This window comes from Podarcis raffonei, chromosome 11, assembly GCF_027172205.1.
Source record: "Podarcis raffonei isolate rPodRaf1 chromosome 11, rPodRaf1.pri, whole genome shotgun sequence".
NCBI lineage: Eukaryota > Metazoa > Chordata > Lepidosauria > Squamata > Lacertidae > Podarcis > Podarcis raffonei.
In genome coordinates this window covers 29,292,318-29,310,605 of record NC_070612.1, presented here as the reverse complement: position 1 = coordinate 29,310,605, position 18,288 = coordinate 29,292,318, and the positions used below count along the sequence as shown (strand labels likewise).

The 18,288-nt window shown below is 41.5% G+C and overlaps 2 protein-coding genes across 12 annotated transcripts in view; one reads left to right on the top strand and one right to left on the bottom strand.

The window, feature by feature from the left end:
* ANKDD1B (ankyrin repeat and death domain containing 1B) overlaps positions 1-11,158 on the top strand; it is a 30,286-nt gene extending 19,128 nt beyond the window's left edge. For both annotated transcript variants that reach the window (XM_053407806.1, XM_053407807.1), the window contains exons 12-15: positions 2,517-2,612; positions 6,623-6,821; positions 8,881-9,012; positions 10,848-11,158. In XM_053407806.1, the coding sequence (XP_053263781.1) occupies positions 2,517-2,612; positions 6,623-6,821; positions 8,881-9,012; positions 10,848-10,906 (486 nt within the window). In that variant the 3' untranslated portion in view covers positions 10,907-11,158. The remainder of the gene's footprint in view (positions 1-2,516; positions 2,613-6,622; positions 6,822-8,880; positions 9,013-10,847) is intronic.
* A 1,567-nt stretch (positions 11,159-12,725) lies between these two features.
* The window catches only part of POC5 (POC5 centriolar protein), a 34,327-nt gene continuing 28,764 nt past the window's right edge, over positions 12,726-18,288 (bottom strand). For all 10 annotated transcript variants that reach the window (XM_053407796.1, XM_053407797.1, XM_053407799.1 and 7 more), the window contains 4 exons: positions 17,381-17,586; positions 17,000-17,113; positions 16,165-16,341; positions 12,726-13,159 (listed from right to left, as the gene is read on the bottom strand). In XM_053407796.1, the coding sequence (XP_053263771.1) occupies positions 13,013-13,159; positions 16,165-16,341; positions 17,000-17,113; positions 17,381-17,586 (644 nt within the window). In that variant the 3' untranslated portion in view covers positions 12,726-13,012. The remainder of the gene's footprint in view (positions 13,160-16,164; positions 16,342-16,999; positions 17,114-17,380; positions 17,587-18,288) is intronic.

The following is an 18,288-nucleotide window of genomic DNA, read 5'->3' as shown; positions in this document are numbered from 1 at the left end:
CCTAGAGGTGTTTGGCTGGGCAATGTGAGAACAGGATGCTGGAGTAGACGGAGCATTGGCCTGATCCAACAGGCTCGTCTTCATTCTTATGTTGCTGCGCTTGAAGCATGCTTCTGTCCCTTGGTGAGGCATACACCTGCCTTCTCTCTGCCCCCGTTTCTGCCACCGGCACCGCTGTCGTAAGTCTAGGTTAGATTACACCTAATGCAATGGAATGAATTTCCCTCTCACACGGCTTTAGCTCTTTAGCACATGGAAACTCTGGAAGATTTATGTTGTGGACAGCTGTTTTCAGTGTAAATCCACTCACATAAAAGGATTACTGAGATAACCCGGTAAAGTCACAGAATTATGTGTGGCCTTGAACTGTCAGTAGCTGGGATGTACTTGGATTACAGAACAGCCAGTGGCTGGCTGAGGAGAGATGGATGTGCAGCACTGTGAAAGCAGCCGTTGTTAGTGAAGAATTTCACTTTTTTACGATCTTGTGTTATCAGGGCTGTTAAGCAAAGTCAAGTGATTTGGGGCAGGATTCAGCTAATGCAAGGGTCAGCAACCTTTTTCAGCCATGGGGTGGTCCACTGTCCCTCAGACCATGAGGTGGGCCGGACTATATTTTGGGGGAAGAAATATTCCTATGCCCTACAAATAACCCAGAGATGCATTTTAAATAAAAGCACACATTCTACTCATGTAAAAACATGCTGATTCCTGGACCGTCTGCGGGCCAGATTTAGAAGGCGATTGGGCCGGATCCGGCCTGCGGGCCTTAGGTTGCCTACCCCTGAGCTAATAAGTCCTATCAGCAGGGGCCCTGCACAAGGACTTCCACTTGTGTAATGGGGGCTTCCCTACTCTTCTCACCCCTCTGCCCCCACCCCCCACAATTGGCTGGGGGAGGGGAGGATAGAACCCCTGGAACACGGAGGGAGGGAAGAGGAGGGAGAGATCATCCTGTCTGGCTAGCTGAAATGCTTGCTCTGACAGAAGAATCACCTTACCATGATATTGAATCCCCATGTATATGTTTAACGTAATCATCTATTATTTTTAAAATATTGCTTAAAGCTAAGCAAAGAACAAATTCAAGCTATGCAATAATTATTATATTGGTTTAGAGCCTGATATAAGACAGGAGAATATGGCCGTACTCACACATTGTGCTAAACCATGGCTTGGAATAATGTTAGCAGAGAGTGCTGTGTGCTCCCTGGGAAAAATGTGCTTTTAAAAAGGATAGTGTAATTTGTGAGTTTGGGGGCTGTGCAGATGCACATGCCTATAGACCCACCCCACCCCACATCCCAGGACTCCAACCTATGCCGGGGAGCACTTGACCCCGAATTATATTGCTTTTTGATGGAAGGGAGGAGATAGCATTTAATTAGGGTTAATTTGGTCCACCAACTTGATTCAAAATGGCACCTGGCATCCAAATGTAAACGAAGTCTGCTGCCTCCACCTTGGGAACCCTCATGCTGAGTTTGGTTTCTCAAGAGGCATCCAGATTGATGCAGGTTGGAACTGCCATGCCGGATTTGGCAAAGACCCACCAAATGCAGCAACGATATCTTCAGAGGGAACCAAACCACCATAGTTTGTACCTGTTGTGCCAAAAAGTAGGTGAAGCCATGCCAAAATTATATTTCAGTCAGCCATCTTGATTCAAAATGGTGCCCGGCATCCGACATCAGTGAAGATTCCCACCATCACCACCTCTGGAACACTTAGTCCAAGTTTGGCAACGGTATCTTGACAGGCGGCCAAACCTAAGCTTTAAATGAGTGTATTTGGCTTATATTATAAATCTTCAAAAGGGAATTGGGGAACTTAATGAAAAATAAGCCACCATGCTCCTGAATGCCAGTTGCTGGGGATCACAAGCCTGACTATGCTATTGTACTCAATTCCTGCTTGTGGGTTTGCACATAGTCGCTGTGTGAACAATTCTATATGTTTATGTGTGTGTTTTTCTTATTGTGATTAATTTCTATAGCGGAAACTGCTGTATGAGAGCTGGACCCCACAAGGCAGCCTACAAATACTTTAAATAATTTTAATTTTTACGAATTTGAAATACCCATTATATTGTGCTCTTCCTTACGACTGGATACTGTGTTTCATGTTCTGGGATAGTAGTCATACACATAATTATAGAACCTGCTAACAGTTTGTTCTTGTTGCTTTGATTTTCTACTATCCATATCCTGTAACATTGACAGTAAACAAGTTAATGTAATAAGCGAAACACTGCACTGTTAATGGAAAAGTGTATTATAATTTGCCTGGTATTAGTACACCATTAGTTCCCGATATTGAAGAGAGATATTTTTTGGATGAGCTCTTAGATCCTAATGACTACTACTTACTTTAGTTTTTGTATGCGTTTCCCCTTTTTGTGTTTGTTAATATTTCAAAATTCAGTTTTTAAAAAATTGAAAAAAGATGAAGCTGCTAACCTCTTTTATATTGGCCTTTCTCAAGCTTTAATTGATTCACACTGTTTGCCTTTTCAGCAAGGAAAAACTGCACTAGCTGTAGCTTCCAGGAGCAATCATGCCTTAATTGTAGATATGATTATAAAAGCAGAAAGGTATTACACCTGGAAACAGGTAAGAAAAAACTCTGGTTTATTTATCCTTTTGCTAACACATATTTATCCAATAAGTGAAACCATTTTTCCAAAAGATGTTAATCTAATGGCTTTGGATACCCAAACTCTAAGGTGGGCTTCCTTGTAAAGGGGCTAGAAAATGCTAGAGAGAAAGTGGGCATTTCTTTTTCTTATTTCCATTGCATCTTTTGTTTATGTCTTCACTGTTATCCAACAGCATGTTGAGTTAGATGCTGAGCTGTCTTCCTGAAGTTTCTTGGCATCCTGATGAACTTGGTGCTTCCCATTGTTAACGGACTGTATGGGAAATGGCGGGAAAAATCAGTATGTTCTGCCTACCCAAAGATCCTTTCCATACAGCACAATCTGGTGCATATTTACTTAAAAGTTAGTACCACTGTGTTTGTTGGGGTTTCTTCCCTTGTAAATATGTTTAAGATTGCAGCTTTGGAAACTTCTTTATTTTCCATCAGTCTACCTTCTGCTGTGGCTGGGTTTAAAGGCGGGAGGAGGTTTTCCCCATTGGGCCAATTATTTGCCTACTCATGCACCTTTTATTGCCCAAATTGCATTATGTTACAGTCTGATTGTCTGAATGGTTCATTAAGGTGAGTACACACTCATGTTTTGGCATTGTCACAGCACGTTTAGAATATTTGCAGTGGCATTCTTGGCAGCGACTACAGTGAACATATGGGACGCGGGTGGCCCTGTGGTGTAAACCACAGAGACTAGCACTTGCCGATCAGAAGGTTGGCAGTTCGAATCCCCATGATGGGGTGAGCTCCCGTTGCTCGGTCCCAGCTCCTGCCCACCTATGCAGTTTGAAAGCACATCAAAGTGCAAGTAGATAAATAGGTACCGCTCCGCCGGGAAGGTAAACAGTGTTTCCATGCGCTGCTCTGGTTTGCCAGAAGCGGCTTAGTCATGCTGGCCACATGACCCGGAAGCTGTACGCAGGCTCCCATGGCCAATAAAGCGAGATGAGCACCGCAACCCCAGAGTCATCCACGATTGCACCTAATGGACAGGGGTCCCTTTACCTTTTAAAGTGAACATGGTGTGTTGGCTGGCCACACAATGAAACCGTGGGGTTTTTTTGTGTGGGTGATTGGGCTCCATTTGTTTATTTCATGTCTGAGGCTAGCCACATAATATGGATTATGTTCAACCCTCCCATTGCCCCCGTGGAACCACGTGGGCCCAATGAAAACAGTTTGGCCTGCAGCAAGCTCAGAGATCCCGCAGGACAGATCACATGCCTCTTGGAAACTACAACTTCCATGATGCCACAGAACCTTGGAAATACTGTGCATGAATGGGCACATTCAAGTCCTCCTTGTGCAGCTTATGAAACAGAAGTAGAAGATAGTGATAAAATATGAAGTAAAGCTCCAACAGATCCTAAAAATCAGGGTATTGTTGGCGTGCTCCTTTTTACAGAACTAGTGTGCTGCAGTGGCTAAAATGTAAACGTTGGCAACTCATTCAGCCATGAAACTCCAGTGAGTTTCATGTCCTTCAGCAAGGCACTGTCCCGTACCAAGCAGGGGTTGTTGAGGATAAAATCAAGCTGCCAAGCTCTGTTGGAAGGACATGAGAAAAAGAAATATGGGAAATAAGCAAACATATTGATTGAGGGGAAAGGAATGCCAGCAGAATGCACACTTTTACTTCAGAAACAAAGAGCTTTCCATTATGGAGTTGGTGTACTTGAAGCTCTTGTTTTTTGTTCCATTAAATAAAACAGAGAATGGAGGAAAGGGCAGGAAGGGAACACAAAGTACAGATTCAGCTTAGATTAGTTTGGAGTTAGCTGGCTTTTATAATGTGTCGCAAGGTTAATTACATGCTTATTTAAGTGCAGGTCTTCACAGTTCTCTTCCATATGGGGAAACAAGGTTCAGCTGGGAGGAGGAGGAGAAGGCTGTGTTCTTTACCAGAGAGAATGGCTTTGGAGTCTGATGATAATCAGATGGATATTTGTCTGCAGATGTTTGCAACAGAAATGGGCAAAGGAGGGCAGGAGAACATTTCACAGCAAACAGCTGCTGGTCAAGGGAAGCAGAGCAATGTCTGGGTTTCTGAGTAAATCCATAATGGCATCTGTTGTAACATCCATTCAACATAGGCAAGCTGGGATTGTGTGTGCTCCATCTCAGCCCAATATACAGATGGGTCTGGTGAGGTCTTTTTTTGGCCAGGATTCTGTGTCATGTTCAAATTCTGTCCTTTATGATGTGAAGGTGCAGTGAGATACCCTTGTGCAGAAGGGCAGGAGGGGAAAATGAACTATTACTGCTTTTGCTATTTTTAGTATCTCAAGCTTAGTCCAGTCCTTTAAAAGGTAAAGGGACCCCTGACCATTAGGTCCAGTCATGACCGACTCTGGGGGTGCGGCGCTCTTCTCGCTTTATTGGCCAAGGGAGCCGGCGTACAGCTTCCGGGTCATGCGGCTAGCATGACTAAGCCGCTTCTGGCGAACCAGAGCAGCGCACGGAAACGCCATTTACCTTCCCGCTGGAGTGGTACCTATTTATCTACTTGCACTTGACGTGCTTTTGAACTTCTAGGTGGGCAGGAGCTGGGACCGAGCAACAGGAGCTCACCCCGTTGCGGGGATTCGAACTGCCGACCTTCTGCTGCATCTGTATGTCTATTGAAAACTAGACCTGGAAATTGACTGGGGCTGCATTAGGTATACCAGCAGGTTTTTCTACTGTGGGGTGAATTCTGCTTCCCCCACCTTCACACCTCAAAGCACGGCCTCCAACGTGAACACAGATTGTGTCTTCCTCTTTGCCCCTCCTCTAATGCTTCAAGCACTCTGCCTGCATTGGGCTGGTTAAAAACCAACAACAAAAACCATTGTATATATGTCTGACGAAATGCTTGTTCCTAGAAAAAGTAATAACTTTTTATCTTGAAGTGGCTTCAAGATTGAAACAAGGGCCAGCCAATCCGTGCTGTGCAGAGGTGGAGCAGAGATGTGTTTTGTCTTTAATCAGAACAAGGGTCTCTCACTTGCCAAGATGCAAAGATATATGAATGTAGAATCCTCTCAACTTTTTGTGCAGCCCTTCTGTACAAGACGACAAACCCAGAATGTTGCCTGAAAGGAAATGCGATTCTCAGGCTGAAAAGGGTTTCCCAGCCCTGACTTAAAATGTCAAGGCTATCCACGTGAATCTCTAACGGCATTAATATTCTAGAAGTGTGATACTGAAATTGTTTATTAATTTAGCATCTAATGAACCATGCAACATGGTCCAGCACCTGTGAACTCAGAATAGGCTATGATCTAATCTAGGCCTGCAAGATCTGGCGCATGGAAACTTTTGGCCATGCTCATGAATGCATAAATTAAGGTGTTCTATTGGGCATGAGGCCTCACACAATCTTGAAGAGTCTACACCATATATTTTATGTGTAGTGTATGTTTGGCAGTATCTTGCCTCTAGCAATGTGTTTTGATTTCTGCCCATTCCTTGAGAATATAAATAGATGAGAGGGGTTTAGATTCCCTACCTAGTTGCTATATGTGAGAGTGACTCTCTGATGTTCTTCTCTTGCTTCACCTCTGCTATCACTGTCAAAGCTGTAGCATTTATAAATGTCTCACTTGTTTGCTTCCTGGAAACAAATGCCTTAGGGGGATAGCAGTATAAAGTAAGTTGGGGGCTATTCATGTTGGTAATTCTGTACAGGCAGAGCAGAGGCAGAAGTGTTTGCTATGAGAAATGCTGGAAACAGGAGCCTATTATCCTGTTTCCCTGTATCAGCGAACCCTGGTTATTGGTTGGTTTGTTTTTACAATCTGTTGTTGCGTCCTCCTCCAATTCTTTCCCTTTGGGGGTGTAGTATGTCATGCTTCTTGTTGCAATCAATATCAGGGCTAGCCTTGGAAAATCATTAAGATTCAAAGCCCAGGGATATTTTTAATAATTGGGGGAGGGGAGCCCTATTATTGGAAGAACCACATGGCTTCATCTTTAACTTTCTTTCCAGGAGCAACTTCAAAGTGGTGATGATCCGCAAAATGATATTCTGTCTTTTAAACAAGATCACGGTGTGCAGACCAAACAGATTCGCTCCTCCCTTTGGAATCTTGCTTACAACCAGTTAAAAATGCGTGAGTGGACAAAACTGGCACAATTTTGGAAGTTTACAGATGAGCAAGTCAAAGCTATTGAAGAACAGTGGACAGGTAAATATACTACATGAAATGGCAGTGTCCTCATTCCAGACATAAGAAAGTCCACATAAGCCTGAGCTACAGGTTTTGAATTATGGAGAAATTAGTATTTCTCTGGCTCTAAGCATTTAAAATTAAATGTAGCTGTATGGTTGTTGGTTTTTAAATGCAGGATACAATCAATAGCTGCTACCTGTCTTGCCAACTTTGGATAGTTGTTTCCAAAGCGAGCATAGAAAATGTAATCATATGGTTCTTCTGTACATAATAAAATACAGGATGTACTTTTGTTGTTGTTGTGCTATATCTGTTCTCCTGGCATAGACTAGGTCTTAACATGGATTCTATAAATGCCCCTCTTTCAAATTTTGTAGGTGTATTTGTTTAAAGCAAGACTCTGTCTTTAGACATTGAATTAAAAGTCGTCGTCTCATAAGTCAACATACATATTCTCATACCTGTCAATGTTTGAAAGGGGTGTGTGAGAGAGAATTTGATTTTGGCCCCACCCACTGAGCACTGGTTCATGCTCAGTCACCAGCACATTGTGTAGTATGTTACTGTTTCAATATTTACATTTAAAGGTAAAGGGTGTGTTAAAAACAGATAAGGATCCCTTGTTGGTTCAGCCAACTGGGACCAAGTGAACTCTTGGATTACAAGCTCTGCTCTGCCACACAGCCATAATGTGGAGCCCTTTGATGTTTTCTCTAGCATGCCCAAGGTCACCTTATGCAGATTGACACCCATCAATCTGGCCAAAGGGTAGACAATTGTGAAGCCATGTTCCTAATGCAATTACGTGATGATTCTCCACTTAAACATGTAGTAAGATCTCTGTTCAATTTCCATGAGTGGGAAAAGTTATTCTTTAACCATTTCAACTATGTGTAGGAAAGGGAGCACTCCTTCTCCTAGTATGTGAACCCTGCAACCTCTGCACTCAAGCTGGGGAAATGAAAAGACAAACACATACTTAAGCTGCATTTTCCTCTCACCGCTGAGTAATGTCTAAATTGTAACTAACAAGGAAAGGTTAGCGCCTTCCCCGCAAGTCATTTAGCACCTATTCTCATAAACTTGGGAAGAGATAGAGAACAGAACAGAATGTTGGTAGCTTGCAAAAATCCCAAGTGGAAACGGGTAGGGCAGAAGATGCTCTTATTTGTGGCAAGACAGTTGCTTTCAAGTTGTGGAAGCAAATATCCAAAAAGGTTCCGTTCTCAGAGCCAAACTGGATGTTACATGAGATTTGTGTTTGCATCTCACATGTGCTGGTCTTTTTAAAAATAAATAAAGAGAAGAACAATAAGGGGGAGGGAATACCTAACCATTTTCATTCCATTTTGGGGGTGGGCACCCCATCACACAAGTTGAAGCTGCTCTCTCCCCCACATGGGAGAAGATACAGGATCCCCATACAGACAGTGAAGCAGTTTGGGGAGAGCAAATCTAAGTGGACAAATGGTGGACGAAAGAGTTAGGCAGCACCTTCCTTTTAGTCTCCACGGCTACTTTTCCGTCTTAAAAAGAAGAGTAAGGGTTTTCTGTTCTCACATCTCCCATGTAATGTCCATCTTAACTCTCAGTCCTCCCACACAGCAAATTGGTGGTTCCATATTCAGTGCGGATTTTCTGGGCTTTGGGGTGTTGGTGTTGAGTTTTTATTTTTATCTGCTGGTTGGGGTGGTGGGAGTATTGCTTGCTTTATTGTTTGGCAGCATGCTATCATGGTTATGGGAGTGTATTTCCCCCAAATTTGTTGTATGGAATATCAACCCCTTTTCCCCCTGTGGCATAGGGCATTTATATACATCTTTTCCAGTGCTTGGAGAATCTTTGGCTGACAAGAGACTAATGATAATTCCCTCTAAGAATTGCAAGTTTGAAACAGAGACCCTTTATACAACCCCTGCTCCCAACAGAGCCTCTTCTTTCCCTGTGAGCAGAGGGGCTTGGAGTATCAAGCTCATTCAAGCAAGCATCCCTACACCAGTGGGAGAGAACATCCCATGGGAAAACATTTTTCTTTCTAAAACTATAGGCTAACATTCCATATGTTGTTGCCTAGGAAAAAAGAGCTACAAGGAACACGGACACAGAATGCTTCTCATCTGGTTGCATGGCGTCCTAATGGCTGGCCAGAATCCAGTTAAATATTTGTATGAAGATCTGGTAAAAGGAGGATTCAGAGATCTAGCTGGTGAGCAATCAAATTAAGATATTCTATCTGGTCTTTGAAGAGCAGAGACTTTGGGTGGGATTTACCTAACATGTCCTGTCAGCAGAAACCTTGTGCAAGGTCTTCTGCATGCACCATGGGGATTTCCCCCATCTCCTCCTCCACCCCCCCAAAAATGGCTAAGGGTGTGTCACAAGAACCCCGAAAACTGTGTGTAGGGGGAGGAGAGGGGCAGTCATTCCATCTGGCAAAGCGAAATGCTTGAGCTGACAACATAAATGCCTCTCTGATTCTGTATTAATCTCTAAAGAGAAGAAAGTTTTCTTCCCCAACACACTGCTGGTTTGCGTAAGGTACCTCCAATTGGTGTGGGAGTAAGATGCACCACAAAGGCACCTTTGCTTCCTTTTGTGCAGACACCCCTTCCAACTTGCTAGCTATGGCAGTGCACAAGAGGAAAAACAGGTACATTGAAAGGGATCGATTTTGCTGGGAGTTTGGAAAGTGACTTCAGTTGGTTTAATTGATTTGGCCCACCCCTGCTATACCAACACACATTGATTTATTTAGTTATAGTTCAGGAGTCATCAGTTGTGCCAGTTAAAAAAAAATGTCTGCTTGGTCATAATTTAGAATACAAGTACAGTCACAGTGGCTTTCTTCCCACTACAACCTCATGCTTGCCGGTCCTGCTTGTGGAGATCATACCATATTGATCCTCCACAACAATGATGTGGTTGTCTTCTAATAACAGGAAACATTCCATGGTACCAGGAAAGTCACACCATACACTTTTCACACGCATCGCAAATGCAAACACTTCCAACACATGCAACTCCCTCCCCCCATTCTTGAGCATCTCCCCCCCAGATGAAGGAAATGCCTGCCATTTGCAATCAATCATCAATCCATTAAAACACACAAAAAACACATTATGGATGCTAGCACAGTAGCAATTCCCTGATGTGGTTAAACAAGTGAGGCACCAGACTTCAGATGAGGCAAAGGGCCTTTCCAGCTGATGAAAAGCCCAAATTTTACTTCAAGCAAGTTCACCTTATCCCTAAGGGTGCGATGCCATGTCCTCCTCATGGATAATGAGCTGCTTGCTGGAGGAAGAAAGGAACAAGCTGTACTCAATTTGTTACTTGGGGAGAAAACAAAACAAAAATATTGGCTCATGCAGACTTTTGCTTTTCCGACTGCTTTCCCCTAGGAAAACCCATTATTAACTGCTGAATCAGAGCAAACATCAATCGGGTTTTTCATGGACTGACATTTGCTCTGGTTGAGCGCTATTAAGAGTGGCTTTTCCTGGGGAAAGCAGAGGGGCAAACAGAAAACCGCTTGGACCCATGCTTTCTAGGCAGAAGACAAGCAGCAGTGTGGATGAGCCCTGAATGCTTCAGTGTTGGAGGGAAAGAGCTTGCAGTTGTGAGCAAAAAAAAATTATGAATGAAATGATGGGATATACTGGAGCCTGGGCTGCGAGAAAAAGATGAAAAATTCCCATGCAGCATCAATTTCTTAAAAATAAAAAAGCAAATACCCATGGTGTGACTATAGCTACATCATCAGTACATATAAGTAAAGGAAACAAGATGGCAGGAAGCCAGTATACAAATAATACTGAAAGGATTTTAAATAAAAGAAAGCAAGCCAAACAACTTTGTTTGGAGGGGTGCCTGTTTCTATTTCAGAAATTCTTTAATTGCCACTGGTTTCACTTTAACAGCAGATGGTTGGGTGGCTACTGAATATTGTGCGTTGTGCAGAAACGAACATGAATCGTTCACATCTGACATATTATAGGCATGCCATGTTTTCTGAAGTCTCACAAGTATTTCCTCTTACAGAGAAAATCAGAGCAGAAAATAATGCTGGCACAGAATCAAAGAAATGTGCAATTTCATGAACTCATCCACCAAAGAGCTGGAAACTACATACATTCTGGAATTTACAGGTGCCATTTTTATTTTTCAATAGAAGATGCTTCTTCAAAAGCAGCCAGTTTGTTCCCCAAACTTCTGTTTCAATGCACTGAAACATATTTGTACGACAAAAGGTTTTTGGTTTTTTGGCAAGAGAATACCATGTATTTTTCTTACGGCAAACAATTCTATAGTGGACATGTGAATTAAAACTTTGCGTTAGATACTTAACAGAATCTTGAGACTTAATGCAATGAATTTTATCTAAACTTCATAACCTGAAGGTTCTAATATGAGGTTACCATACAGTACACAACTGATGTTCCTTCAGTATAAAGTGTTTTTCAGCATAATTTTTTCCTCCTAAAATTTAAAGTTTCCTCCCTCTTATTTCTGCAAGTAGACACCTGGAAACCAAAAAAATCTTTTTCCAGAATGGTGTGATGGTACAAAATTATACAAATTGTGTATTAGGGCTGAAAGAGCTGTACCTACCCAAGCTTTTGCAACCATCCTTGTCTCACTGCAACCTCCTGTGGTTTTCCAAAATGCTGTTCCTTGAAGTGGCAGTCAGCATGGGGAAGGGAAATTGGCAGGGCCTCTGCATGCAGTGCCCTAGATGTCCACAAAAGCCTCTTTGGATCCTGGGCCAAGAATATCCCAGCCTGCCCAGAGATCACCTGGAGGAGAACAATTTCTTGTCCTCCTAGAACTCAGGCATTTAGTGTCGCCAGTCCAGTTTTGTGAAATACTCTCAGCTACTAATTTTCAGGTGTTTCTTGAAAATGTTTTTATGGCAAGAGGCCTATTTAGCTCTCCAACCATTTTTCTTTCGAGATGAGACCATCATTTTATTAATATTTTGTATTGCTTTCAAGGTATTTTCTATTTTATTGAACCTGTAAAATTTTGTGTATACCATATGGCTATTTTATATGCAAGGGTGGTGTCTAAATAAATAACCATGGTCAAACTAGGTTACAGTCACATGGGTGGCATGAATTATTATTACTATTATTGAACTAGTTCTTATCTGCCATGGCCAAGAGTCAGGACTGATGGAAGCTGGTGTCAAACAACTGGAGTTGTTCCATTTTGTGTCTTTATCATAAAAGTGTGAAACCGAGTACACATACAGGGAAGAATGCATCGCCAGAGTGGTGCATGCTCTAGTCATCTTCCACTTGGACTACTGCAATGCGCTAGACTATGTGGGTCTACCTTTGAAGGTGACTCAGAAACTGCAACTAATCCAGAATGCGGCAGCTAGACTGGTGACTAGGAGTGGCCGCCGGGACCACATAACACCGGTCCTGAGAGATCTGCATTGGCTCTTAGTACGTTTCCGAGCACAATTCAAAGTGTCGGTGCTTACCTTTAACGCCGTAAACGGCCTTGGCCCAGTGGAACTGATAAAACTCAAATTCATCATGAAAGAATGCATTATGAGACCTTTAAAAGTGGCACTGCAGATGCCACTTTTTACAATTGGGGGGAACCAAAACGTTGCTATCATGAAAACAAAGGACTGGGACGTTACTTCTCTATAAAAGCATTCATTTTCACTCAAATTATGTATATAAATGTACTACTACTCATGGCAAAGAAACCTATTTCATATTGTATTTTGCCCTGTTTTCTCATTTGGTGTCAGCAAAAATTATGGAGGAACATCCCCCCCCCCGAATTTCAAGTCTGATTGGTACAACAACAGTTTAGGGCTTCAGAATAATAAAAGATATATGTAAGGCACTATTGATGTTTAAGTAGTAGAAATACTCGTGCTTCTTAAAATATACAGAGTTCAGTTTATCCTTTTTATTAAAAACATTAAATAATCATTAATAAAATAGTTAAGAAAATAAGAATTTCAAGTAGACCTTATTTGCAGTTACAAAGAACTACATTGCACTAACTCAGGCGCTTCATATTTAAGCCTCAAAACATTTTTACATATTTATTATTATTAGTGAAAGGAAAAAACATGATGCATCCTTGGGGTATAAACATCAGGGAGCATTTTAAACTGTAACCTAGAATATTTGCCTCCATGTGTTCAAGGTAAAATACAAGCATTTTAACCTGTAAACCTAGTCAACCACCTTTATTGACTGGACGTTGCTGTGGGTCTGGGAGTGAGATTTCGCACTGTGTCCTGAAGGCCTCGCACTGATAGCGTTAGAAAATTGGTGCAAAGTTCGAGGATATTTAGCAGCAGTAGCTTGAGGTATGGTTTGCTGAAACATACAAGAAAAAAGCAGTTATTTTTCCTTTCCCATCTCATGATCTCAAACAAACCCGTAACATTAGCAAGGTAAACCAGATACTCAAAGAGACTTTAGAAAATACTTCCATTAAAAAAAAATATGTTTCCCATAGGTCATCAAATAAAAAGTGAAGCAACTGCTCAACTAGTAACTTTTCTATTTGTTCTCTGTAAACTGGAAAGTCAAATGTCCTACCTAGCAACTTAAAAGCTTTAAGAATGAAGAAGAGCCCTCCTGGGTCAGACTGCAGAAGCCTATTTAGTCCCGTATTCCATTCTCAGTGGCCAACCAGATGCCTGAGGCAAACTCATATGCAGGGCATGAACTCAGCAGCATTTTTCTCACTCCACAACAACTGGCATTTAGAAATATACTGCGTCTGATCCTGGCCCATGCCCATATTATTATTATTATTATTATTATTATTATTATTATTATTACTGATGTAAGTCACTTTGGGAGAATGTGGATTCTCTAGGGCCTCATATGCCTAACATCACTGCTCTCTGCAGAAACTGTTAATGTGGCAGCGGCAACCTTTTACACATTAGATGGATGGCAACTCCATGGTATTTTCAGTGCCTCCTGAAGATATTCCTCTATCCATATGCTTTTATTTTATCCCAGTCTGCATCTGTATTGGAGCTATTTTTAACTATTTTAACATATGGAATTGTTTTTTATTGTTTCAAAAATGGAGCTATCCCCTTCTTGTTTTATGGCTGTAGCTGTTTTCATAATTGTGTATTCCATAATGTGGGCCATTATGAGAAAAGGTAAGAAATCTAATAAATGGACAAATTAATAATAACACTACCCGGAGAGCACATAGTCAAGGAGAAATTCAAGCCAGGAATTTTCTGATTTGCAGCTGCGCAGATTATGCATCACACCTGTTCACAAACTCCCCATCAAAAAGCACTGAAAATTTTTGAACTCTCACATTTCAAGTCAAACATCCCTCATGTATTCTACAGTAGGTAAGCTAGGTTCCCTCACATATTCTTTCTTTGTATTCAAGATTTACAGTCTCTTCAGTGAAAAAGTTGCAAAAAAAGTAATGATTCCAGCAGAAATGGGAGTTATGTTCCTCTCCTGTTGTCTTCTCAGACAAGCAGCCTGACTGACAGATTGTCATTAGGGAAAGTAGCACAATAGTACAGTCAAGCCTGTTCTTATAGCCTTGGGTCCTGGCCTATATGTGTCCACTTAAACGCAAAAACATACATAGTGATTGACAAGAAACATTGCTTTCAAAAAGCTTTAGATGACCTTTGCTACAAGCTGTAGTTTAAGGAAACTGGCAGGAGAAAAAAACATGAGTCCAAGTGGCATCTGGACCTTTCGACGTACTGAAAGGTAAGGAGTAGGGTGAAAAGGATAGAGAACAAACATGAAGCTCCAAAAGGAATTAAGAATCACCTTTGAAAACTTCAGAGTTTATTCAAAGTCTCTTATCAGTTATGGCAAAAAAGGCATTCGGTATCTCAGAACCAACAAACTTTGTCAAGGTTTCCTACAGTTTCAAGGCCTTACATTGAATATCTTTCTCATTTGGACTTCTTCCTCCATCTTTTCCCAATTCTCTGCTTGTTCTGCTGAAAAGCATAACCCAACGGCCTGGTTTATGCATACTGCTAAACTATGGTGCAATGGTATATGCACAAGCTTCAGGCTTATGGACTTCCTTGTGCCCTCCCCTCCCAAACATCTCCTTGTGGCTATACCAGAACAGGGGAGTGGTGGTGGGGCACACAAGCCTAAGAACTTTGCATGTAACATAGAACCATAGTTTAGTCCTACTCGAAAAAAGCCCCTGTAGAGTGATAAGCTTGCAGGATGCAACAGAAACTGACTCAGTCTTTAGTTCAGCAGCAAATGAGATGAAAAACCTCTTTCTGGGCTCTAACAGCTTCAGTTGCAGGAGTGGGCTCATGTAACTGCTCATTCTCCTATAAAACAAGAATTTGCTGTGCAGAGCAAACAAGATATAAAGAGAATAGTCCTAGCCTTCTTGACATACTAACATTATAAATGCTAGTTTTGTGGAGCATTCCAACATGCAAGCCCCCACCTGCAGTTTGGAAGAGGCTTCCCACCTTCTTGCTGCTTGTGGAAACAAGGCTTAAGATGTTCACCAGAACCATTATGGATCACCTCTTGATCATGCAAGAACATGACTGACTGATTGCTGTCCATGGTGAAGGATTAAGTATAGTAAAAACACAGCTGGTGTAATGGGAGTATGTATGAGTTCAACAAGATTTCAGGACAGGTATGGAGGGACTGTAATGTCCCAGGACAATTGCTCATAATACTGCTGGTGTACTAATCAGACCAGACACCAAACAAACATATGGTCACCTCTAGCAGTTAACAATCAGATTCTAGTCCTGCCTCTAGCTTTTAGTAGAGACAGGAAACAGCTACTTCGAATTACCACAAATATAAGAGGAATAGTTCTCAAAACAAGCATATGGTGTGTGGGGCAGGGAAGGCACTAGATGCAAAGTATAGCTTAGATTGAAATGGGTGGATCATGCCACTCTCTCTTGACAGAAGGGTTAGAAGTAAATTATACCGAGATCAGAAATGCCATTACTGAAGAGCAATGAAAAAACAATTGTTCATTGTCAGCATGCCAAGCCCTTACCAGGTGTTTTTTTATCCCCACCTTTACTTTTAATATACAGAATCATACTTCCGAGTACCTGGGGTATTCCCCGAATTATGTAACAACCACTATTATTTGAAAGTGGCCCCTTTTGCTTCCAAATCAAGAGAACTCAGGTGTCTACAAACAGAGGGATATTATTGCTTCCCATATAAAACTTAAAATAATCTATGCTTGTGTACTGGATCACTCTAGCTACGTTTTGTACTTGATATTTCAAACCGACACAGGAAATACAAACTTAAATCACAGAAGAAAAAAAGGTAAAAGGCACACATTACTTAAACTTTACATGACTTACTTTAGTGACTGGATGATGTTTTTCCACAACAACAGAATTCATGGGAGGAGAAACGCCCAACACGTCTAGGTTACTACAAATCCGATTCTTTAGTGCAAAATCAGGCCGGCCGAAGATTCTAGCAGTGATTGTCCTTCCAGCCTTCTGTTGTGCTGAAGTTACAACTCGACCCGAGGACTATGACAGACAACACACAAATCCTAATTACACAGGGAGTAGTACATAGTGTTTTTTGCAGTTAGATACCATTTACCAGCTATGTGCATCAAAAAACACTATTACCCTGCAGCTTGGTCCCCAGAATATCTGCTCTCATCTAGGAAGCATGATGCCATGGTGTGGCAAAGCCAACCAGAGTTGATGACTTCAACGTTTCACTGTCAGTTTACATGAGTCTGGAGCCAAATTTATTTCAAAGGCAGCCGTGCTGCCTCAACAGGGCACATACTGTTTTGCTGTGTGGCAGACACTACACAGGACTAAAAAGAGGGCTGGGCAGATTGCCCTAGCAATAGGGCACACCTCTCTTGCCCGCCACTGGGTATTTTCATATTGCTGAATTTCATCCCCCAATTCCACTGAACTCAACGGAACTTACTTCCAAGTAGGCATATCTAGTGATAATAAATGCTACTACTAATAATAATTCATTTCATTTCTATACCGCTTTGTATTTTTAAGAAAAAAATCTCAAAGCAGTTAACAACCTACTTTAAAACATCAAATAAAACAATCCAGAATAAAATATTACTTAAGAAAGTCAAAAATAAAGCATACAAATATAAAGCATACATTCAAAGTGTACATTGTGTTGTTAATAATATGGTTTGTTTACCAGTTTTGGAATGGACACAACGCCTGACCCTGTAGCAGCACCAGAGGCCAATACCATAGCAGTTGAGTCTAATCTGGTTTGGGAGGTGACTGCATGGCCGTGGTGAGAAGAAAACTGCAAAGCAATGAGAGAAAGTTGCAAACGTCCAATTAAAAGTTCTGTATCTCCAATTTCCCAGCCCAAATTATCTCCATAATGTATTAATCTGTTTTGTAGGAGACTAGCCCTATATCACCAGCATAACCTTAACATAACCCATCCTAACTGATTTTTTTCCTGATCTTTTCCCAATCTTGTCCACCAAATTTTAAACACATCTAGAATTACTGAAACTGGGAGTTTGCTCCTGCACAAAGTTATAGATTGCATTTCCTTACTTACCAGATCCTCTACAGGAGCAGAGCCTGGAGCCGCAGTTAGAGGACGAGGAGTGGAAGGAGGAGGAGGTGGTGGTGGTGGCGGCGGTGGTGGCAAGGAGGAGGATGGGGGTAAATGCCGATCAAAGTGAGATGTAGGAAGCTTTGCTGTAGGACCACCAGAACTACCAGTGCCAGCACCAGGTTCTGTTCTATCTGATAGCTCAACCACTATAAACAAATTGCATGCAAACATTCAGAACTGAATTGCATAGAAAGAGTTAAATCACAAATTGTGATTTATTTATTTTTGCATTTTGTACTGAATTCAACAGAAGCCATATAGCTGTATGAAGATTTCAAAAACTAAATACACTGGTTAATATGTGCTATCCAATTTAGAGACACAGCAAAAAGAGATCAGTGTATTTACTCCAGTTTAGCACCCGTTGTCAACAAAACTGTGTGATGAAGGATCTTCTAAGACAGAGGCTGGTCATTTGTTATCTATATAAATTTGGCAATTTACTGAGCAACTTCGATACATTAAAAAACCCAGATCCTTTCCCCGTGATAGTTGAATGAATGAAATCTTTATTGCTAAAAGCTATAAGCCGTCACAATTGGTAAATGCTTTTCTAAGTGGTCTCCGTGATAGTTGCAAACCAGCTGAACAAAGGGGAAAGTACAGAAATAAGCAAAGGGAAAGAAAATGTGCAAGCCTTTCTTGGTACCATCCCCATCAGGTTGGCAAAAATCACAGGGCAGTGTCTTTTCAATTGTGGCACCCCGATTATAGAACTCCCTCAACAACCAAGCTGTAACTTTTTATGGCATATCAAACTAACATTTTAATTTCCCCTACCTTTCCCTTCTGCTACCAAGTATATTGTTTGCTCATTCCTGTTTGTAGCACTGCTTTTATATTGTGAA